The sequence below is a fragment of the Sminthopsis crassicaudata genome, chromosome 4 (assembly GCF_048593235.1).
Source record: "Sminthopsis crassicaudata isolate SCR6 chromosome 4, ASM4859323v1, whole genome shotgun sequence".
Lineage (NCBI taxonomy): Eukaryota > Metazoa > Chordata > Mammalia > Dasyuromorphia > Dasyuridae > Sminthopsis > Sminthopsis crassicaudata.
This window is the reverse complement of record NC_133620.1, coordinates 393,838,830-393,863,668: the sequence shown is the minus strand read 5'-3', so window position 1 is coordinate 393,863,668 and position 24,839 is coordinate 393,838,830. Positions and strand designations below refer to the sequence as shown.

Genomic DNA, 24,839 nt, shown 5'->3' with positions numbered 1-24,839 from the left:
TGTTTATAATACTTTCCAAAGTTTTTGGCAGGGAAAATGTTTTATACAGCTTAAATCTTTATATAAATTTAAGTTATTGTTATTTATGGGGAAATAAATAATACCTGAAGTGTCTTTTTTAGGGACTATGAAGCCCCAGGCTAAAGACCATACAAATGATGTTTTTAATCTCTACTTTTATATGAAAGATTGGGAAGTTTGAAGAGAAAGATAGGGAGAATGAGATGACCATGGAGACCATATTAAAGATAGGATTTTTTTTTGGATGATGTTGTGGGCTGGATACTGATTATGGAATGCATTTCATCAGGACTAGAAAGAACATAAGGGGCTGCTAGGGGGTACAATAGACGAGCGCAAGCCTGAAGTCAGGAAGATTCATCTTCCTGAATTCAAATCTGTCAGACACTTAAAATAGCTGTGTGATCTTGGGCAAATCTGCTAAAGAGAATGGTCTTTCCACTCAAAGTGATAGAACAACGACCACAAAAAAAAAGGTTAACAGGATGCTGATAACCTAAGATAAAACTGTTTGCCTCAGTTTCTTCATCTATCAAAAATGAACTAGAGAAGGAAAAAAAAAAGACCCAAATAGGAACATAGTCAGACTGGACTGAACCAACAACCACAACATCAAGGAAAAAAAAAACATATTTAACTGAAGACTTGTCAATCTGTTTAGGAGATCTTTAAACTAGAAATGTATATGAAGGGATATAAGCGTATAGATATTTTTTTAGAATGAATATTATGAAAATTTCAAGTATGCCAAATAAAGAAGAAGAAGAATAAAAGAAGTGCCTAATAATTCACAGGAAAAATAATTAGAAAAAAAAATAAAAATACTATTTAGCATTTGGGATGTCTTTATAAAATGCATAATATAGTAACTATGGTGAACCAGAACTTTTAACAAGAAAAACAGCCTCATAGAAGATAGAAAAACTTCATAGGAGTGTGACTCATACTAGAATGGAAAAGGCTTAGTTATTTGCCTGAGGCCTTTAGAATTTAGGTAACTCACACAGCTAATAGATAATAAATTCTAAGAAATGTCAGAAGTAGAAATAGAACTTAGTGTTCAGATTCTTTTTGATTTGAAGTTTAGCAGACTCTTCTCCAGACCATGTTACCCAAGGGTATTAGAGATAAAGGCTGAACCTGTGAATTAACTTTATATAAGGAACTCTCAAATGAGGAAACTACTGGAATCAGCTCAGAGGCACAGTAGAAAGAGCCCTGGACCTGCCATCAGGAAGTTCTGAGTTCACATATTATCTTTAAATTCTGTGGGACCCAAGGAAAGTCACTTAACTCCTATCTGCCTCAATTTCCTCATTTGTAAATGGTGATGATAATAGTACCAATTTCCTAGGGTTGCTCTGAGGATAAATATTGTAGCAAATTTGATGAGAGAACCATCTTGCTATCACTATTTAAGTGATAGACAAATATGTTCACAGATCCTTTCTGTGTTCTATTAGTGACCTCTTGCCAAATTCACACAAAATCATGAGTAACTTAACCTATACCAGCTTTAGTTATTAGTTAACCATTAATAACTTTAATTGCAGCCATCTAACTTGTTCCCCACGTTGTCACCTTATCCAAGAAAATAAGATGAGTTCCTTTAGCTTTTGCTAGAATTTAAGTATAGTATCTCTACAGCATTCCGTTCATCTATCAGTTTAGTAATTCCTTTTGAAAAAGGAAATGAAGCTTAGTTCAAAATGACTTATTCTTGATAAAGCCATTCTGGTTCTTTGTAATCATCATTTTTCTCATGAATTCTAGATCACCAGTCATCTTTCTAGATGTTCACCTATCCTCTCTTCAGTTATCTGTTTTTAGACTTCCTAGGAATTGAAGTCAAGCCTATTTGACTTTTATAGTCTGGATACTCTCTTCTTTTCCCTTTTTTGAAAATCAGGACAATTCTCTAATCTTGTGGCACATCTCCTGTTTTCTATACGTAATCTTTCAAATATTCCTGGAAGTGACTTAGCAATCACCTTTGTCAATTTATTCAATACCAAAGATATATTTTATTAGGATTAGGTGATGGATTCAAGAAGAATAATTATCTTCTCTCTTACAATCTCCTTTTTTATCTTAGGTATCAGCATCCTGTTAACCTTTTTTTAATAACCATAATATAACTTTGAGTGGAAAGACATTCTCTTTATTTTTTTATTATAGTTTTTTATTTACAAGATACATGCATGGATAATTTTTCACCATTGACAATTGCAAAACCTTTTGTTCCAATTTTCCCCTCCTTCCCCCACCCCCTTCCCCAGATGGCAGGTTGACCAATGCATGTTAAAAATGTTAAAGTACATGTTAAATACAATATATGTATACATATCCATACAGTTATTTTGCTGCACAAGAAGAATCGAACTTTGAAATAAGTACAATTAACCTGTGAAGGAAATCAAAAATGCAAGCGGACAAAAACAAAAGGATTGGAAATGCTATGTAGTGGTTCACACTCATTTCTCAGTGTTCTTTCACTGAGTGTAGCTTGTTTTATTCATTTTTGAACAAATGGAACCATTTGGCTCATCTCATTGTTGAAAATGGCCACTTCCACCAGAATTGATCCTCATACAGTATTGTTGTTGAAGTATACAGCGATTTCCTGATCCTGCTCATTTCACTCAACATCAGTTCATATAAGTTTCTCCAGGCCTTTCTGAAATAATTTCTTATAGAACAATAATATTCCATAACATTCATATACCACAATTCAGCCATTCTCCAATTGATGGGCATCCACTCAATTTCCAGTTTCTGGCCACTACAAAGAGGTCTGCCACAAACATTTTTGCACATACAGATCCTTTTCCCTTCTTTAAGATCTCTTTGGGATAGGAGCCCAGTAGTAACACTACTGGATCAAAGGGTATGCACAATTTGATAAATTTTTGAGCATAGTTCCATATCACTCTCAAGACCATTCTCTTTAGCAGAGAAAACAGAAGCAAAGTAAGAATTTTGTTTTGTTTGCTCTCCATTTTTAGTTATCATAATCCCATCCACACTAAATAAAAATCCTAAACTTTCTCTGATCCCCTTTTCATTCACTAGAGTTCTTAAATTGTTTCTAGTTTCCTTTAACAATCTCTACTTGTATTAAACATTATCATATTGATACTAATATTCCAGGATTGTGACATAATTTTGTAATCTGACTTTGTTTCCATCTTCTGTGTATTTCCTTTCTCCTTTTTTTTTTTAATTTAAGTTGGTTGGTGAGTTCTCTATGCATCTGCTTTAGCCATTTCAGATAAATTCCATTTTCTCATATTTTTTGGATGTCTACCTTCATTTCTACTGTTTTTTGATTCCCGAACATCAGTACAGATCTGACTTTTGCCCTGTGGGATTCTCTGTCTTTCTTTTGAACTTTTTAGAATTTGTTTTCTCTAAATCTAGAATGGGGGTCAAATGATGCCAAATTTTCTCTTTTTCTGTATCATAAATTCTAAAAAATAATAGGTCATTTTTCTGTCGTGTTCACATCGCTTCTTTTCCAAAATGTATTTCCTACTTGTTTTTAGCATCAGATTCGGATTAGTAAGACAATAAGTATTTATTAAGTGTCTACTACATTCCAGGCACTATACTAAAACTTCCTCTTCTTGATTCCTCCAGATTTGAAGGATAGAATTATCATTAAGGCAAATCAAAAAGTTATTTGCTGATCTGCTTTTAGAAAAATGAGCTTCAGTAGATGTCTGGATAATTACAGTCTTTATTACTACTATATTCTATCCCTGTGCCAAACGTGATATTCTTCCAAAATATTTCATCTATGTCTTCTTTCTGTCTGAGTGGTCTATATTTCTTTTTTTATTAAAGCTTTTTGTTTTCAAAACATATGGATGGATAATTTTTCAACATTGGTCATTGCATAGCCTTGTGTTCCAAAATTTCCCCTCCTTTCCCCTACCCCTTCCCTTAAATAGGAAGCAATCCATTATGTTATACATGTTAAAAATATATGTTAAATCCAATATATGTAAACATTTATACAATTATCTTGCTGCACAAGAAAAATCAGATCTATAAGGAAAGAAAATGAGTAAGGAAAAAATGCAAACGAACAATAATAAAGAGAATGAGAATGTTATGTTGTGATTCGCACTCAGTTCCTATAGTCCTCTCTCTGGGTTAGATGGCTCTCTTTATCACAAGATCATTGGGTGTGGCCTCAACCATCTCATTGTGGGAAAGAGTCATGTCTATCAGAATTAATTGTCTTATGATAATAATAATGCTATTGCTGTGTACAATGATCCCCTGATTCTGCTTATTTCACTTAGCATCAGTTCATGTAAGTCTCTCCAGGCCTCTCTGAAATCTTCCTGCTGGTCATTTCTTATAGAATAAAAATATTCCATAATATTCATTTACCATAACTTATTCAGTTGTTCTCCAACTTGTGGGCATCCTGAGTGGTCTATGTTTCAATGGAGGTGGGGAAGGGTGTTTTTTATTTCTTTCTCCCTTGATAATAATCCAAATTTTCTGCAACATGTTTCCCTATTCTGATTTCTTGATGTGTGTGAATATACCTTCTTCTAAATATATAATAATAATAATAATAATAATAATACCCTAATCTATCTTTTATCTCTCCCTTTTATTTTGAATAAGATGTGGATTTAATCTCATGAAGATTTAGTGATAGCTTTATGATAAAATTTCCCTCCTTACATTAAGATCTCAAGTCCCTCTTGCTAGTTGTTTAAACTTTGGATATTTATGTATAAATATTCAATATGAAGTGTATTATTACTGACTCTTTTCTTGGAGTTTGTCTCCTAAGAAATTGAGCATGTCATACCTGCTATTCTTTCTCAGTTTTAGCTACTCTTTATGGAGATATACATAAGCAATGTTCCCCTTCCTCATCATTCAGTAAAGTTCTTTTGATAAGATCTGAACGACACTTGAGAAATACTTTATTAGCTGTCTTTGTGAGGTGCACTCTATTTCTGGCAAGGAATCTGTCATCCTTATATTTTAAGCGGTGATCTTGAATTTTAAATTCCATTTTCATAAACCACTCTTTTAGCAAGTTGATCTCTTCTCAAATAAAATTTTCTTTTCTGTATTCCTTGCCTTTGGGGCGGGGGGAACATCTTCTGTTTCTAAGACTTCAGTTTTTTATCAAAGACTTTCTTTCTAGTCATTGAGATACTTTTTAGCTCTTTTCTGGTAGTATCATTTGTGCCCACATAATCACCAAAAGTAAGTAATAATCATCTGTTTTGATAAATCTTAGGAGAATTTATATTATATCTTGAATATATAACTCAGGAAAATAGATATCTCAATTGTCTTTATCACATCAACCAATAGCTATTTCAATACCTTTGAACAGAGTTCTAATCACCAAATGCCATTATTCTTGGAGTCAGTCTTCTTCATACCTTTACTGATGGCTTCTATGACTCTTATTCTTTTTATTTTTGGAGGAAGAAGAGCTGCCTCTTCCAAACATCTGTCTCTATCACCTTGAGGAAGGCCTTCAAATGTGTTTTTGCTTTTTGTTTTTTTGTCTTTAAAGTTCTAAATATACAGATGACCTTTTCCTTTCCTTTCTTCTAACAACCTGACAGGGGTCATATTTCTCCTATTCTACCTCAGATTCCCTCTTTACCATACTGAATCATCATTTCTGTTTCCTTTAGGAGTCCTTCATTGTCCCCAACAACTTGAAGTAGATGAAGCATTTTTTGAGTCCCTTGATCTAGGAAGAAGATCAGCCTCATTCATAAAATAGATGATAATCACTCCACTGTGGCAGAAATATAAGCATTGAACACTTGATTCAAGTCAGTGTACTATTTCCCCTACTCTCCTCATCCCCACATACCTTGTTATATACTTTACAGTTTTTTTAAACATATCTTAATAATTTGACATAGACACTCAGTCTGCTTTTCTTATTCTCAACAACACCAAAACCATACCCTCACTTTGCACCAGTTTCCTATGCATTTTATCAATTTGCCCCACTCAGCAATTTGTACAATCAACATGGTTATAACCCTCCAACTGTTCAACATACCTTTTCTCACTTATATTGAGTATACTTGTCTTGCCATCTATTTTCTCCTCTTCTTAAATCTTCTTCTTCAGATTTTATTCCTGAATCCCCCTTAAAACTCTTATGTTTTGGATTCTGCCATTCTTTCAATCAAGAAGCAGAATTAGAGATTGTTCTCATTAAAAATTTCCTCAATTTCTCCCAATTAAAAATTTTTATTATATCTTTTTATTTACAAGATATATGCATGGGTAATTTTTCAGCATTGATAATTGCAAAACCTTTTGCTCCAATTTTTCCCCTCCTCCCCACCCTCTCCCCCAAATAGCAGGTAGACCAATACATGTTAAATATATTAAAGTATATGTTAAATACAATATATGTATACATATCCACATAGTTATTTTGCTGTACAAAAAGAATCAGAACTTTGAAATAGTGTACAATTAATCTGTGAAGGAAATCAAAAATGCAGGTGGACAAAAATAGAGGGACTGGGAATTCTACGTAGTGGTTTGTAGTCATCTCCCAGAGTTCTTTCTCTGGGTGTAGCTGGTTCAGTTCATTACTGCTCTATTAGAACTGATTTGGTTCATCTCATTGTTGGAGAGGGCCACGTCCATCAGAATTGATCATCATATAGTATTGTTGTTGAAGTATATAAATGACCTCCTGGTTCATTTCACTCAGCATCCCTTCATGTAAGTCTCTCCAGGCCTTTCTGAAATCATCTTGCTGGTAATTTCTTAAAGAACAGTAATATTCCATAACATTCATATACCACAATTTATTCAGCCATTCTCCAATTGATGGGCATCCACTCAGTTTCCAGTTTCTGGCCACTACAAAGAAGGCTGCCACAAACATTCTTGCACATACAGATCCCCTTCCCTTCTTTAACATCTCTTTGGGATATAAGCCCAGTAGTAACACTGCTGGATCAAAGGGTATGCACAGTTGGATAACTTTTTCAGCATAGTTCCAAATCACTCTCCAGAATGGCTGGATGTATTCACAATTCCACCAACAATGTTATCAGTGTCCCAGTTTTCCCACATTGCCTCCAACATTCACCATTATCTTTCCCTGTCATTGTAACCAATCTGACAGGTGTGTAGTGGTATCTCAGAGTTGTCTTAATTTATATTTATCTGATTAATAATGACTTGGAGCATCTTTTCATATGGCTAGAAATAATTTCAATTTCTTCATCTGAGAACTGTCTGTTCATATCCTTTGACCATTTATCAATTGGAGAATGGCTTGATTTCTTATAAATTAGAGTCAATTATCTATATATTTTGGAAATGAGGAATTTAGAGAACCTTTTATTGTAAAAATGTTTTCCCAGTTTATTGCTTCCCTTCTCATTTTGTCTGCATTAGTTTTGTTTGTACAAAATTTTTTCAATTTTATATAATCAAAAGTTTCTATTTTGGGTTCAATAATGATCTCTAGTTATTCTTTGGTCATATATTCCTTCCTCCTCCACAGGTCTGAGAATTTCTCCCAATTTTTTTCCTCTCAAATTCAACCTCTGTTCTATTGCTCTAATCAAAATTCTTCCAAATGATCTATACAGTTTCCCCCCCTTCTTTCAGTCTCAGTTCTTCTTTCTTTTCCCATTCTTTTTTCCCAAGGTCCTTTCTGCATCTTAATCTCCTAGCTTTCATGGAGTTCCTCAATTTTTAGTTAAAGTCCCAATTTATACAAGGAGGCTTTTCCAGTCCTCTTTAATTTTTATTACTTTTCTTGAGTTATCTCCAAATTACCCTGTAGATATCTTATTTAAGACTAGTTATTTGCATGTTGCCTCCCCTTTTAGACAATTAACTCCATGAAAACAGAGACTGCCTTTTGCTTTTCTTTGTATCCCCTAGTGCTTAGTACAATGCCTACCACATAATAGGCACTTAATAAATGATAGCTGAATTACTAACCAACTGATTACTAAGAGCCAAAAACAGAATAACAAAAATGGAAAGGATGTTAAAGGATCTGATATGACTTTGGGCTGAAGGAGATAATAATAATAGCTAACATTTATATTGCAATTAGAAGCTTAGAAAAAGTTGTACATATATTTTTATCTGATCTCACAGTAGCTTTGTGAAGTATATGTGTGTACTATAGATTAGTAAACTGAGGCTGAGATAAGTAGATTAGACAATTTACTTGGGTCCACATAGCTAATATTTGTCTGAAAAAAAAAATACTTTGAAACAAGATTTTATAATTCCAAAGTCACCCCTCCATCTATTATGCTAAACTTCCTTCCTAATAGATAATAGCCCTATCATACTGGGTACTGATTGGACTTCACCTGAACTGCTAAGGTAACATTTAGTTAGCCTCATTCCAGTGATAGTTTATACCTAAGAGCTGTATTTCTTTCTTTTTTTATTAAAGCAGTTAAATTAAAGCAGGGTAATTTTTCAACATTGACTCTTGCAAAACCTTGTGTTCCAAATTGTTCCCTCCTTCCCCTCATCCCCTCTTTTAGATGGCATATAATCTGATACATGTTAAACATGTTAAAATATGTGTTGTCCAATATATGTATACTTATTTATACAGTTATCTTGCTGCACAAGAAAAATAGGATCAAGAATAAAAAAAACTGAGAAAGAAAATAAAATGCAATCAAATAACAACAGAAAGAGTGAAAATGCTATGTTATGGTCCCCACTCAATTCCCACAATCCTCTTTTTTGAGTGTAGATGGTTCTCTTCATCACAAGATTATTGGAACTTATCTGAATCATCTCATTGTTGGAAAGAGCCATGTCCATCAGAATTTATCATCGTATAATCTTCTTGTTGCTATGTACAATGATCTTCTGATTCTAAGAGCTGTGTTTCTTAACATTCATAACATATATGAAATATAATGTGAAGACTTTTTTCAATTATTTAAGAGTTTCTCCAGCCTAAGGAAGTATGTTTTAGTTCTATATTAGTCATCATTATAGCATGCCAGTTAGCATTTCAGAAACTGAGGCACAAGAACCCAAAATAACGCATTCAGAGATAAAACAAATTATAAAATTCATTTAATTAAAATCAGAGTTCTTACTGCTGGTTAGATTTTGAATTTATATAAAATTTATATAAAAATTAATAGGCCACTGCTTTGATGGCACTACTACAGGGGGAGTTTAATATTTAGTTCCTTTATTCAAATGTGTAAGAATTTGCTAAAGGCAAAAGTATTGAGCCATGTGGCTTTTTCCAGAGGCCATCACTTGCTGTTTCCTGACATTAGTGGGAAGCCTAGGTGTCAAGTGGGCTCCCTGATTTAACTTCCTACTGCCTTTCCAATGGTAATAATCCACACAAACTCAGGAGGTTAAAATGAATTGTTTCTATTACTTCCTGGACAATCCCTTTTTATGTTTTCCAGTATCCTGATCATTCCAGGATTAGAAATCTGCCCCACAAACTCTAGTTCAAGCTATGTGTTCTACAAAATCCTGGTATTCTACATAATATAATTTGGGGTTTCATGAAAAAGCATAAGTGGCATCTTTATCTTCAGAATACTAAATATGAAATTTTCTATATAATGAAATTATTTATTACATGTTATTTTTAGTATTAAAAAAAAAAAGACTTAATTTACCTTTACTCCATAAACCCTCTCTTTTGTCTCTCTGATTGTTGCATATTCCAATCTCTCCTCAACAACCCTCAACCAGGCCAATATTTTTCAGTTTCATCAGTGTATTTTAAATCTATAAAAGTTCTTTAGTCAAATTATTTGGGGACTGTTGCTACTGAGCTCCTGGCGTCAGCTTATTGAAGATAAATTATTCAACATTGCCATCTAGTGGAAAAGAAGGGAAATGACAATTCCTGGAGAAAAGGGCAAAATAGTCTAGTTTAGTTTTGGATGCCTTATTATGAATATCTAAAACCCTACTAACTACCAATTTTTTTCTTCGTTTACTGTTCCTAGCACCTCATATTCTAACACATACAATTCTGTTCCCACACCGTTATTATTATTATTTGCTTTTATATAATGCTCTAAGTTCTGTTTGTAAAGCACATTATTTCATTTAATCTTTACAACAGTGCTATGAAATACTATAATTATCCTTATTTTCCAGATAGCTAAGTAAACTAGTACGTTAACTGCTAGGACTGGGCTCAGAAAAAAAAACATGAGTTCAGATCCAGCCTTGGATACTAATTAGCTGTGTGATCTGGGCAATACCATTTAGTATTGTAGAAACTGAGGCACAGAAACCCAAAATATTCAAATATGGAACAAATGATAAAATGTTGAACCTAAGTTTCCAACTCCCAAGCATAGGGATCTTTTCACTACATTATGCTTCCTCTCACAAAATACCCCTTGATTCCCTTGGTATGAATGATACGATGGAAAGACATTGATTCTTTTGTCAGAAGATCTGGATTCAAATTTGTTTCTGATACATATAAGTGTGATTTGGAGCCAATAAAATAATTTTCCTGAACCTCAATATCTTCACCTGAATAAGGGGATTAGCCTAGATCTGAAGTCCCATCAAGTTCCAAATCTGTGATTCACCCATTCCAAAAGGATAAACATAATGATTAATTAATTTACTTTGGCCACAATTATCAGCAAGTTGCATCAAGGATACATGCAATTCCTATGTAATCATGTAAAGGTATTCATTTGCATTCATGATTTTTCCAAAGAAAATGCCCAGTGAAAAATATATAAGATAATTCTTATGATCATCCTTTGTGCAACCTGTAAAATGTGTGTGATTCTAATTAAGTTGACTGAAGTGTATATTTCTGATTTTTTCCTATATTGTACTATAAATGGGTTAGAATTTACTAGACCAGAATAATCTTAATTTTCAGTCCTAAGTATTTCACAGTAAAAGTGAGAATTGCAGAGTTCTTAACTTTGAATTCAGGGTGATAATTTATGTATCTTTATAACTTTATAAATTAGCAAATACCTAACAGTCCCAGGATTGTAAAATATTTATTTGTTCACACAATGTCATCAGTAGAATTGTCCAGAGGAAGGCAACCAAAATGAAAGGACCATAGATTTAGGACTTGAAGGGACCATTTTGGAAATAAGGAAATTGAAACTTAGAAAGCTTTAATAACTTGCATGGGGTGTGTATGGCTAGCAAGTCTTTGAATAAACATTCTTTAACTCTGTAGCTAGTGATCCATATCCTGCAAAGATGACTTTATGAAATTGAGGATATTTAACCTGGACAAAAAAGGTGGAGATGGTAAAATGGGGCACATAGTACCTTATATTCAAATATTTTGAAAGACTGTCATGAAAGAGAGATTTAATTTGTTTTGTTTAGCCCTAGAGGACAGTCATTGGCAATAAATAGAAGTTATTTAGGCTTAATGTAAGAAAAAAACTTCCTAAAATTAGTGATAAAAAAAGTCAAAAGTGGAATGGAATGCTTAAGAGGTGATGTGTCACTAGTCCCAGAAGTCTTTAAACAGAGGTTGGATGATCTTTTTTTGGATGTGTTATATTAGCGATTCTTTCCTAGGTGTTGGATTGAATGGACTTTGTGATTCTTTCCAATTCTCAAATTTTGTGTTTAACCCAAACAAGAATTCCTTCAATAGATCTTACAAGTTATTCTTTGGTCTATTCCTTTTTCCATATGACTAATCTCCAAATTAAACATTTACTGTGTAACTATTATCTCTTATAATATGTCCAATTTTGGAGAATCCTTCAATTGTCTTCATTTGTAGAGATTAAGAATATTACTTCTTTCCAGAGCCAGTGGCAATGTACAAAGCTACAGGCTAACCCTAGGTTTCAAGCTCTGCCCTTTAGCTTTTGCTTTTTCTGCCTATCAAAATCCTAGACATCCTCCTAGGTTCAGCATAGGTCCTTTGTCCTCCACAAAATGTCTTTCAAAGTGTATGATTGCTCATAAAGCATCTTATCCTACAGTGAAGTAGTGGCAGTCACATATTATTTGTTAATTGTTTCATTTGTATTAGCCTTATCTTCCTAAGTGTGAGCAGTCTTTGAAGGCAAAGACCATTTCCTCAGGGAAGGGGGAAGGAAGGAAGAAAGGAAGGAATGAAGATAGGACGGAATGAAGCAAGGAAGGAAGGAAAGAAGGGTGGGAGGAAAGGAGGGAGGGAGGGAGGGAGGAAAGAGGAAAGGAGGGATGTTGGGAGGAAGGAAGGAGGGAAGAAAGAAAGAAGTAAGGAAGGAAAGAAGGAAAGAAAGAAGAAATTAACTAAAAGGTGTCACGTATACTATATTATACACTAAAAGTAAACTTCTCAGATTATATAGATGTAGAGAATAATTTAGCGGGGGTGACATGTATTTTGGCTATAGTGGATACAGATCAAATTCATCTATGTGAGTATGACAAAATGAGGTCTGTTTAAAAGAGTTTATGTGTCATGGCATAAAGAATGGGAAATAGACTCATCTTAATAAATTCATGGAAATTAGCTATAATTCAGCATTTTCAATTTTGATTGTGTTTTGATATCTCTGCTGTCCAAAATACTCTTTGTTAACTAAAAAGAGAAAAAAAAAAACAGAGTAAAACAATAAAACTGAAACTACATTTCCTCTCTTTGCTCTAATCTTAAGAGCTCCTTTCCTTAGCTTCTAACATATGAAAAGTAAATGCTAATATATATAGTGTGCTCACTGACACTAATTTTTGTATTTGGATGGAAAACTTAATGCTGATGAATGTAAATGAACTGAAATTAATGAAATACAGACTATGATCCAACAAATTTTATTATAATTATGCCATTGAATATCCAGCCACACTCAGTAAGGAGGTCACTATGGATTAAAATTCCATTCCTGAAATTTATTAGCTGTAGGATCCTGGATAAATGTTTGCCTCAGAAATATATCTAGTACTTATTTACTAAGTCATAAAAGATGTATGATCTGCATATTTGGGTACTGATGGTGGCAACTGGCTAGTAATTGTTGATGGAGGTTATGAAAAAAATAGACCCTTTTTCCATAATATTTTTTCTTTCAATGATGACTGGGAGGGCCAGGCTGGAAGTAGATCCTGTGGACAAATGCAGGGGTAGGGTAGGAGCTCTATTTCCAAGGCTGTTGGGTCAGGGTCCTGAGCTTCTCCATGAAGAGAAATAGTAGCCAAGGTAGTGGTGGTGGTTTTGCTCTCCTGATTCATGCTACCTCTTATCTCTCATTCAGCGAGCTTTGATGCTTCAGCTCGAGTGCCAGTCTTCCTTGAAGGTAGCAGTTGATTAGCAAGTGGTAGGGATAGTTATCTCTTTGTTCACAGGGTTGTCACATTTCATGAAGGAGGACTGATGCCCCTATTGATTCATTCATTCAAAAATAGTTTAAAAGCTCATATTATATGCACAGTGAGGAGTTATCTTCCTGAAACCAATCTCTTCTCCCTTTAAATTTAGATTACTTGAAGCCTGTCTTTTTTTTTTTTTTTTTTGTGGAAATGACCCTTCTTACCCCATCTTTTAACCTCCCTCACTATTGCAATAGCCAGTTGTAACTACAGAATTAATGTACTGCAGAATTTTGAGCTTCTGTCAGGAGATCATTTCCAAGGAGATTTCAAACTCCAGAAATAGCCTAAAAGGCTAGGTCCTAAAGGTCGTCAGTTTAGTAATTTCTTTTTGAATTGGGCAATGGGAAAAGGAAGAGGTAAAATATTCTATTTTACTTGCCTTTAGGGAGGAAGGAAAAAAGAAGGAAGCAGGTGTTTCTGATCCAATCTCTGCCCTTCATCCAGAACTCTGGCGTGCTGAGGCTTCTAGAAGCCTTAAAACTGTGGAATACTTGCCCCTAGTCCATCTTTTGGTGATAGCTGAAGCACAGGGGAGGAGTATCCTGTTTAAATTTTCCACAGAAAAGAGAGATGTACTATAATCACATCCTCTAGCAAATAAAAGTTTCCTATAAATAGTAAAATATGTATAAATATATACCACATGTATAAATAAATATGTATAAATATATATCATAATGTATATTCCTCTTGAGCTGACATAAATAAGGCTTCTAGTTAAATGAGAGCTTGGGTAGGATAAATCTCAGACAAGTCTTGGGACTATCTTTCCTGTGAGTCCTGCTGCATCATTCCCACAATTATCCTATATATATCTACATAATTATTATAAGTACTAAAGTCTTTCAGTAAGATTTCTCCCTATTAAGTCAATTTAACATGCCAATCATAATCTTGATAACACTTTTCTTGAATCCAATTAGTGGAGTTTATATTAAGAAATATTTTCCCAAGCTTTCCCCCGATATTTTCTAATAGTCAATGTGATCCAAGGAAACTCTCTCCATTGTCTAAGTTCAGATTTAGTCAAAGGGGGGCACAAAAATAAGTGATATTAGTAAATGATGTCTCCTTTTATTATTTTTATCCCAGGATTTCCAGCTGGCAATAAATTGAAAAATTGTTTCTTGTTCTCTTCATGTTGGATTGCACCTGATAGTTACTGTTATTGCTAGCTTTTCTGTGTCTGAGCAGAGATTTCTGTGGATCCTAAGTTACTTCAAACATAGGAAAGTCAAATGTTGATTACTATATAGCTAATTTTGTACACTCTAAAGATTTCATTTATGAAGAAGATTGTTATTTCCATCAATTACCTGAGTCTCTTTGTGCTCTCTCATATACTCCTTTTTTTTTTTTTTTTTTTTTTCAGGAATTGTTTCCATCATGACCCTCACTGTCCTTGCTTACGAGCGCTACAATCGAATTGTCCATGCCAAAGTGATTAATTTCTCCTGGGCCTGGAGAGCTATAACCTACATCTGGCTTTACTCATTGGTATGGACTGGAGCTCCTCTTCTAGGCTGGAACAGATACACTCTGGAAATACATGGACTAGGCTGCTCTGTGGACTGGAAATCCAAAGACCCCAATGATTCTTCCTTTGTGCTTTTCTTATTTCTTGGCTGTTTGGTGTTGCCTGTGGGTGTCATGGCCTATTGCTATGGCCACATTCTATATGCCATCCGAATGGTGAGTTAAATCTCTAAACTCCCAAATCCATCATTGTCAAATTTTGTGTGAAACAATATCCATTGTAATGATACATAATTACTAGTTACAAAATCTTATTGTATGGGGAATCTAGAGGAATTTTTTACTATAAAGAACTTTAAAGTCACATACTATTGGATTTTTCAAGATGTTATGGCCTAGGATATGAGACAGAGAGACAGAAAGAGAGAATCAGAGAGAGAGAGAGAGAGAGAGAGAGAGAGAGAGAGAGAGAGAGAGAGAGAGAAACAGATAGACAGAGAGTAACAGAGACAGAGCTAGACAGAGATAGAGACAGAGAAAAACAGAAAGAGACAGAAAAAGAAATAGAAAGAGAGAGAGTGTGTGAGTGACAGAGGCAGAGACAAAGAGACAGAGAGAAAGAGACAGATTCGGAGATACAAAGAAAGAAACAGTGAGACAGAAAGAGAAAGGTTCTAATAAATCTTTAATGATACTAAGCATAATTTAAAATTTTACATTTTCTTGATTTAACAAATCCTAATTAAGTGGCTTTTTATTTGTATCTTCTTTAAATAAAAATGCTTGAGAAGCATCAACCTATACACTATTAAAGATGACCTTCCAAAAATGTATATATAATTCCAGGGTCACGAATCCTGCTGACAGGATTGGAAAGCTCTCCTTTACAAGGTCGTGTAAATAGCAATGATTATATCTAAACAGGAATTTTAGATGAATAAGGAAGGACCAACCAAGTCAATGTGGCTAGATTATATTAACTATCCTACTAGATATTTTATGCCTTGAGAAATGAGAAATCTTAAATGTATTCAGATTCCTTATTAGATTTGCCATATGGAAAAGACTAAATTAGAGCTCTGTTTTGAAAGCAGAGTTATAATGTACAATTTTTCCCTTTATTAATTGTTTTATTTTTTCTGACTATACACATATATTAACTTTTTGAGTACACATTTTTATTATAGCTTTTTATTTACAAGATATATGCATGGGTAATTTTTCAGCATTGACAATTGCAAAACCTTTTGTTCCAACTTTCCCCTTCCTTCCCCCCATCTCTCCCCCCAGATGGCAGATTGACCAATACATGTTAAATATGTTAAAGAAATACACATTTTAAAATGAATCATGTTGGGAGAGAAAAATCAGAACAAAACAGAAAAACCACGGAAGAGTGTGAAGTTCGGGCTAGCTCCCTGAGGGCCTCAGAATCAGCCAGAGTCAGGATAAGCAAAACGTCCTTGGCCTCTAGGGGGAGAAGTGAAGGAGACAGACAAAACTGCCAGGAGTTTTGCCAAGGATACTTCCTTGACTCTAGAGTTCAGAATCTCTATGAATCTCCACACTGTTCTCCTTCTCCTCCTGAGGCCCAAGTGAAGTTCTCTCACCTTTCTCACTCCACCCCCTAATCCTTCCCTACAATTTTCCTAACCCTAAGCATTGAGCTAGCATTAACTATGAGAAGAGAAATTCCAAACATGCTAATAGAGTTGTTGTCCAATAGGTAATTAGCCTTAAGTGCTCAGTTGTCTGATTCCAGTGCACCTCTTCAGAGTTTCAGCCCTTTACAGAAGAGAGGAAGAAAAAAAAAAGTGAACATAGCATGAATTGATTTACATTTAATCTATATAATTCTCTTTCTGGATGCAGATAGAGTTTTCTATCTAAAGTTTATTGGGATTGCTTTGGATCCCTGAAACACTGAAAAGAATCAAGTGTTTCATAGTTGATCATCACACAATCTTCTTGCTATTATTTACAATATATTCCTGGTTCTGCTTGTTTCACTCAGCATCAGTTCATGTAAATCTTTCCTGGCCTTTCTAAAATCAGCTTGTTCTTCATTTTTTTATAGAACAGTAATATTCTATTGCCTCCATATACCACAACTTATTCAGCCATTCCCCAATTGATGGACAGCTGCTCATTTTCCAATTCCTTGTTACCACAAAAGGAGCTGCTACAAACTTTTTTGCACATATGATCTTTTCCCTACCTTTCTGGTTTCCCTGGGACACAGATCCAGTGGTGGCACTATTGGGTCAAAGGATATGCACAGTTTGATAACCCTTTGGTCATAGTTCTAAATTGTTCTCCAGAATGGTTAGATCATTTCACAATTCTACCAACAATGCATTACTGTCCCAGTTTTCCCACATCCCCTCCCATATTTATCATTATCTTTTCCTGTCATCTTAGCCAAGATGAGAAGTGTGAGGTGGTTTGGAGTTGTTTTAATTTACATTTCTCTAATCAATAGTGATTTAAAGCATATTTTTATATGACTATGGATGATTTTAATTTCATCATTTGAAAATTGTTCATGTGGTTTGACCATTTATCATTTGGAGAATGACTTCTATTCTTATAAAATAATGTTCAATATTAATTACAATATAGATTCTTAGAAATGAAGACAGTATCTCCCTAAATAGTTAAGAGTTGAAAAGCAGGGCTCTAATTTTTTCATTTTCATTCCTCATAACTTCTTTGCCCAATTTGGTGATAATCTTACAAATAAAGAAGACCTAAATATCATATGGTACTACATATTTGTGTAGCACTTGGCAATTTCCAAACTTACAAACATATTTTAAGTTGTATTATAATTGTATTTATTTGTTTGTTTTTTTTTATAAACAGAAAATTCTTTATTCCTATTTTATGTCTTTTCTTTTTTGTTTAAATAGTTTTCCCCCCTAATTACAGGTAAAGGCAAATTTTAACATTCTTTTGTTAAAAAAAATTGAATTCCACATTTTCTCCTTTTCTTTCCTCATCTTTCCCCTACCTAAAACAATAAGAATATGATAAAGGCAATATATGTATAATCAGTAAATATGTTTTTTATTTGAAAATCAAAATAGCCTAATGAGTTAGGCAAGGCAGAGACCTTCCCTATTTAGTAGTAGAAGAAACTGAGAGTTACAAAAATTAAATGATTTGTCCAAGCTCACATAGCTAATAAGTAGCAGAGTGGGGAAGAGAACCAACTATTCTAGGCAGATTACTCATTACTCCCTTTGGTATACTATTGTGAAACTCACCTAGAAGTGGAGGATCATTAATTTGTACATAAGGATCTTCACAGATTGACTTAGTTTTAAAATATAATGTTACCTTTGTTTGGTTGTATTTTTATTTGTTTTGTTAAATATTTCCCAAATACATGTTAAGTTGGTTTGCTGCCTATAGGCTATGTGCATGACACCTCTACTTTAATGTATTCCAATTCAGGCAAACTAACATTTGCTTTTCCTCAGGCTTCATCTTCCTCCTTTGGAACTCTATACAGACTGATCTCTTATTCCAAGATTAGATCTTCCCCTAATCTCTGCCTTTAGAGTCCCTGCTTTCCTTCAAACCAAATATTTTTTGGATTTGGTTTATAATCTCACTCTTGCTTGTTCTTGCTCATGTTGGAGTTCAATGGTTTACCCCTAAATTGAATTTCTTTGAAATGATCATTGATCATTAGGCAGAGACAGTATTTCAGAAGCTTTTTAACCTAGACACTGGAAAGGATATCTTTATATCTATATCTTTATACACACACAGAGTTATCACTTTATCTTAAATTCATGCTTTGAGACTATTTTCTATAGAAAATGATAATTTATAGAATCATAGAATTAGAACTGGAATAGATTTGAAACATCACCAAGTCCAACCCCCTTGTTTTACAGATGAGGAAACTGGGCATTAATTTCTCTGAAACTTACTTCATTCATTTGTAAAATGCTGATCATAATACCTGCCTTATAATAATAGTAAACATTTAGACAGCATTTTAAGATCTGCAAAGTACTATTTCATTTGCTCCTCACAACAACTATTATTATTCATATTTTACAGCAGAAGAAAGTGTGTTTGATGGAAATTAAGTGATTTGCTCAGGATCACACAGCCAATTTAGTATTTGCGATTGGATTTGAACTCAGACTTTCCTTATTCTAGGTGCAGTACTCCATCCATCTAATTAGTTAACAGGATGAAAGCAGATAATGGAAGTGCTGAGATTTTGTAAGATGTAAATGCTATTCCAATGAAAGTTGTTATTTTCTTTAAATTATCTTTCATTTTCTCTCCAACTTTTCCTCTTTTTGCCTTTCTGTAGCTTCGGTGTGTTGAAGAGCTTCAAACCCTCCAAGTGATCAAAATCCTGAGATATGAAAAGAAAGTGGCCAAAATGTGTTTTTTAATGATAGCAACATTCCTGTTCTGTTGGATGCCTCATGCAGTGATCTGTTTCCTGGTAGCAAATGGCTATGGCAGCCTGGTCACACCAACTGTGGCTATCATACCATCTCTCTTTGCCAAATCTAGTATTGCATACAATCCAATTATCTACATCTTCATGAGCAGAAAGGTATGATTTACAACAAACATTATTTTTATTCATCAGATATTGGAGACCATTCAGGGAAGCATTAGGGAATAATTCTCTAAATTAGGGATTAGATGGAAGAAGAAAAAATTTTTGAAATAAATTCGGGGGATGTATAAATTCCCTGTGAAACTTTAAATTTTATTGACTTTGGATATAGACTCAACAGGTTTGTTTTAGAATTGTTAACTCAGTCAGCCAAATTGCTTGTTTGCCATCTGTAAGGATCAGAGTAAGTTAGACACAACAGGATCAGTTTTGCAAGGTGTCTTAAACAACTTTGTGAGCTTAGACCGTCTCCAAATCAAGAGGCCAAGATTTTATTATTATAAAACCATAGACAGTGGGCTAAGTTTCGAAATGGAGTTAGTGGGGAAAAAAAAAGGGGACATCATATATTTTCATAGGAAAAAGAAAGAGAAAACCAGATGCTGTTGGGGGGTGGTTAGGTTAGAATTTCACTATTATTACTTATTAGCTCAAGGATGTCATTGATGTGCTCATTTAATGGTTTAGAGGTTAGTTGGGGTTAGGGATCAGGTGAAACATTTTACTTCACAACTATTGTTACTTATAACTCTTCATTAAAATGTAAAGTAAGCTAAGAGGGCTACCATCATTCTTTTGGAGCCAGCATCTTGACCATAAAATATAAAGTAGGACAAAATAATCCAAAAGCAGAGATATAGCATTTCTAAAACAAGACAATTGCAGCCTAAACCAATATCTTCCACAATTTCTAAGGTTAGGTAACCTAGTGGTTAAAATCACATCATCTGACATGACAGAAGAGATGTTGACTGTATACACTAACCTCTGATTCCACTAAGCTTCCCTCTTTCTCTTCTTTTGATCTTTCTCTCTCCCCTTGCTTTTCTGTCTCTGTTCTTGGTCCTGACTTTTCCCCACCTTTTCTTCTTTTCTTGGCTGACCTGTCTCTTCTTCTCTTTATTTATATCTCTCCCTTACCCTACATCATGTAGAAAAGGAAAAACATATATATGCATATGTATACATATGTGTTTATGCATATATACATATATACATTTATATATACATATATTTTAATACATTAATAAATTTTTATCAAATTTTTATTCCATTCCAACTGTTTTAGGTATGATGAGAAATATAGAGACATAGTTTTTGACCTGAAGTAACATAATAATTTAGTTGAGGAGATTACACAAAACATGAAAAAATGCAGATTCCCATGTAGAAGAGTCTTAATACTTCAGTGCAGACTTGCCTGGAATTCTGAGGCAGTATTTGTTGCATCTTTTTAAAAATAGAGTTAATATTTCCTGTTTTGAATTTGAGAACTAGTAAAACATATTGTATTTAACTCTAAGTAAAGAAAAATGTTTTCTATGTAGGCACAAATCCCCTCTACAGGAGATTCCTGATTGGACACAAAATAAACTCTTGAGATTACTATTCATTTTAAAATTATGTGGACTTGGAGCAGCTAGATGGCATTGTGGATAGAGCACCAGCCCTGAAGTCAGGAGGACCTGAGTTTAAATGTGGTCTCAGACATTTAACACTTCCTGGATGTGTGACCCTGGGCAAGTCACTTAATCCCAGCCTCAGGAAAAAAAAAATATGTGGCCTCAATATATTTTTATCCCAATAGTTCAATGACCCTTGAAGATGTAAGAGAACATACCATCAGAATCAATAAAATAAGCCTGTTTTATAAAGTATGAAATAAATGAGTCTAATTATAAGAATCGTGTGGTTTGGAATTACCTGATTATTTATATTCTTTGAGCATATTTGAAGCTGTCCAATAATCTTCCTTTAAAGAAGATTTATTTTCAAAAAAAAAAAAAAAGAAGATTTATTTTCAAACAAGTATATCAAATCAAATATGATGATATCCAATGCTAAAATTTAAATATTATGCCTTAAAACAAAAGAGAATTGGAGCAACTAAGTGGTACAGTGGATAGAGCACCAGCCCGAAGTCAGGAGGACCTGAGTCCAAATCTGGCCTCAGACACTTAACACTATCTATTTGTGTGGCCCTAGACAAGTCACTTAATTCCAATTGCCTCAGTAAAAAAAATATTAGTCTGACCTTTATTATCATTTGAATTCAAATGATAATCAAAACCCAAGAAAAGTCTTCAACCTCTTTCCAATTTAATTTTTCTATCTGTAAGAGTAGACATGAGAATACAAGTAGAAAAAGAGGATGTTTTTATCTACCTCAGACCATATTTTTATTGAGCATATTTCAGTAACTAGCAAATTGCTTACGATAAAAAGTAGGATTAAAAAAAGGTAGGAAAAACAAAGTTATTCAACTCAACTGCACAAACATTCATTAAACACTTAATATCTGTAAGATACTCTGCTAAGGCACTGGGGATTCAAAGACAACCTCAATAAACTAACATTCCCTTGAGAGGAATACCACATAGAGAATATGAGTGGTAAAGAGAAATCTACTGTATTAAGACTAGTTTGAGATAGCAATTAAATTTATGATTTCATTGTTGTAGGGAATTTCCACAATAGGAAATTCCCTCTACTGAAGCATATCAGAAGCTCAAACATTTGTAATCTTTGAAATTTTTCTGGAGCACTGAAAAGTTAAAATGACTTTGCTCAGGATCACATAGCCATCATGGGTCAAAATTCTCCTCCTCATCATAAATATATTTTCCTTTGTAATATGAATATGATCCCAAGGACTTATCAACAGAAAATTTGTAGAGTTGTTTTTAGAGTGCTTACAACTGATGAATACATCACTCACACCTTTTGGCCCTTATGATTATTTCCCTTATTATTGAGAATGAATATATGATTATGGTTTCAACAAAATGTGTTCTGTTGTTAGTTATTTTAGGTGGAATACACAGGGCTAACTAAAAATATTCACACTTAGGGAATTTATTTTCTCTTCCCTCAAGAAACACCCAAGTTTCAGAATAATCTTGATATCATTTTCTTGAATGACAATTGAGAGGGAAGACCTTTAATTTGACATTATGCTGTCATAATTCTTTTTCTGTGCAGTTTCGAAGATGCCTTTTACAGCTCCTGTGTTTCAGGAAACTGAAATTCCAACAGCCCAAGAAAGATAGAGCTGTCATCAGGACTGAAAAGCAGATCAGACCTATAGTGATGTCCCAGAAAGTTGGAGACCGACCAAAGAAGAAAGTGACTTTTAGCTCCTCCTCCATCATCTTTATCATCACCAGTGATGAGACACAGATGATTGATGACAATGACAAAAACAGTGGAACAAAGGTGAATGTGATTCAAGTTCGACCTCTCTAGGGATGGAGAGAGACAGTAAAAGACAGGATTTTGCTCAGTAGACACAGCTTCTGATCTTTAATTTTGAAGACTGTGATGGAATTCCCCAGAAGACTTTTGTTCTACTGTGAGTTAACTCAGTGAAGCCCAATTATGTTCACTAGCCTCAGAAAAGTAACTTGAGCAATGGTTTTGGTTAATGGGTGCTCTATGTACTAAAATATGACTTCATGACATGAGAACATAAGAGAATTATTTTGAGCTGGAAAGGGTCTTAAAGTCCATCTTGTCCAATCTCCTTATTTTACAGGTGATAAAACTGAGACCCAGGGAGATTACGCTGTAAGGCCATACAACTTGGTAGAGAGTCAGGAGTCATCAATTTCCAAATATGATGAATATTTTCATTCCAAATGTTTCTGAATGCTGTAACTTTCTAGTGCTTGTGATGCTTTCTCCCTCTGTTTTGAATTTGTCTTTCAAAATATCTGCATCTTACATGTATGCATAAAATGGGTAGGAAAACTGTCACCAATTGTAGCTACAGAGTGCTCTTTTATGCTAATTACTATGTCTAGCTCTCTTCTTTATAAATGTGATATCATGACTAGCCAGCTCTAAAATGAAAATTATAAGTATCTCCCAAGTTTGCAATAAATGGAAACTTGATGTTGTCAGAAGGCTTTAATGTTACGTGTACCAGTGATAACCAAATATAGGTTAATATAGATATGCTGCTGAGCACAACTCTAGAATGGAGTTGCTCTATTTTTCGTCTAGAGTGCTAGAGGAAAGAAGACATCATTTTGGGAAAAAAAACATTAATCTTATACTCTAAGATGATATTAATAAATACTTTTCTGGAACCTAAAATGTATAATTCTGCATTATCAGAAAATCTATCTGGTGAAGATGGCATTTACTAGGGTAGAATCATTCCTACATGCATTAAAAAACATGATGTGAGATTGTTAATCATTTTGATAGTTTTCCATATATATCTGCCAAACATATCGTGCTAAGTGAACACACATAGAAAAGAATAGTATTAGTAAAACACCTATGGTGGATTAGACAGTGATCAGGATTTGGAGAAGAAGCTATTCTTTCTAGATAAGTGTACAACCAAAAAAAGATTGTTTTGAAATCATTAATTTAACATGGCTTCCACAGTGTCATACAGAATTATAGAATATTAGAGCTAGAATAAAATCTTAGAGTTCATTTACTCAGATCCTCTCATTTAATATATGTTTAAAGAAGTTAAGATTTTCTCCCCAAGGTCACAGTAATAAATAATAAAGTCAGAATTTAAACCCTAGTCTTATGAGTAAAAGATCACTGGTTTTTCTACTATGTCCAGCTTCTTCTCTAGATCTAGAAGAAACAATATTTGTTCTTGCTGTTATTATTTCATTTTTATTGTTTAATTTTTATTACTGGGATAATTGTTTAACTTGCTGGAGTAGCATTTTGTATGTTTCATGAATTTCAGAGTTGAGATCTTGGTATACTAAGGAGAGAAGAACCAAAGAAAAAAGTTTTCACTAAAAGTGCTTTTGAAAGTCACGCTAATGGATTAGCCCAATCACATCGTAAAGCTAAAAAGTCAAGTTGGCAAAATTGTCACTGAAGGTCTAAAATGAAATAAATCATTGTTTCATGTTTCTAATAAAGCATCTCTGCTTACGTTTCAAAATATTTCACATTTTTCTATTTTTTGTATAGAATTGAGGTGTATAAAATGTTTAAATAAAATTATTTGCTAAGCCATGTCATGGCCTTTCTGGAACTAAAAAAGTCCTATTAACTTATATAATTTTTTTCTCACAAAATAGTATTGGTACAATATTATAAATAATGCATAAAATATTTTCAGGAACACATGGTCTAAAATTGAGAAAAAGAGCATTTTCAAACTTTACATTCTTAGAGTTCTATGTGGTTATTTGAAACTCAGAATGATATGCTAGAAGTTGTCTCAGACATTACCTACTCCAACTCCCTCATATGTATAAGAGGAAACTAGAAACAGCAGAAAAAAAGTTAGACTAGAATTCAAGTCTACCTATTTTCATTTTCATTTTCATTCTCA

At 33.8% G+C, this 24,839-nt stretch overlaps 1 protein-coding gene across 1 annotated transcript in view; it reads left to right on the top strand.

The window, feature by feature from the left end:
- The window catches only part of OPN3 (opsin 3), a 55,332-nt gene extending 30,887 nt beyond the window's left edge, over positions 1-24,445 (top strand). The window contains exons 2-4 of the mRNA XM_074262510.1: positions 14,759-15,078; positions 19,202-19,453; positions 22,502-24,445. Of these exons, the coding sequence (XP_074118611.1) occupies positions 14,759-15,078; positions 19,202-19,453; positions 22,502-22,765 (836 nt within the window). The 3' untranslated portion in view covers positions 22,766-24,445. The remainder of the gene's footprint in view (positions 1-14,758; positions 15,079-19,201; positions 19,454-22,501) is intronic.
- Positions 24,446-24,839: the final 394 nt, after the last annotated feature.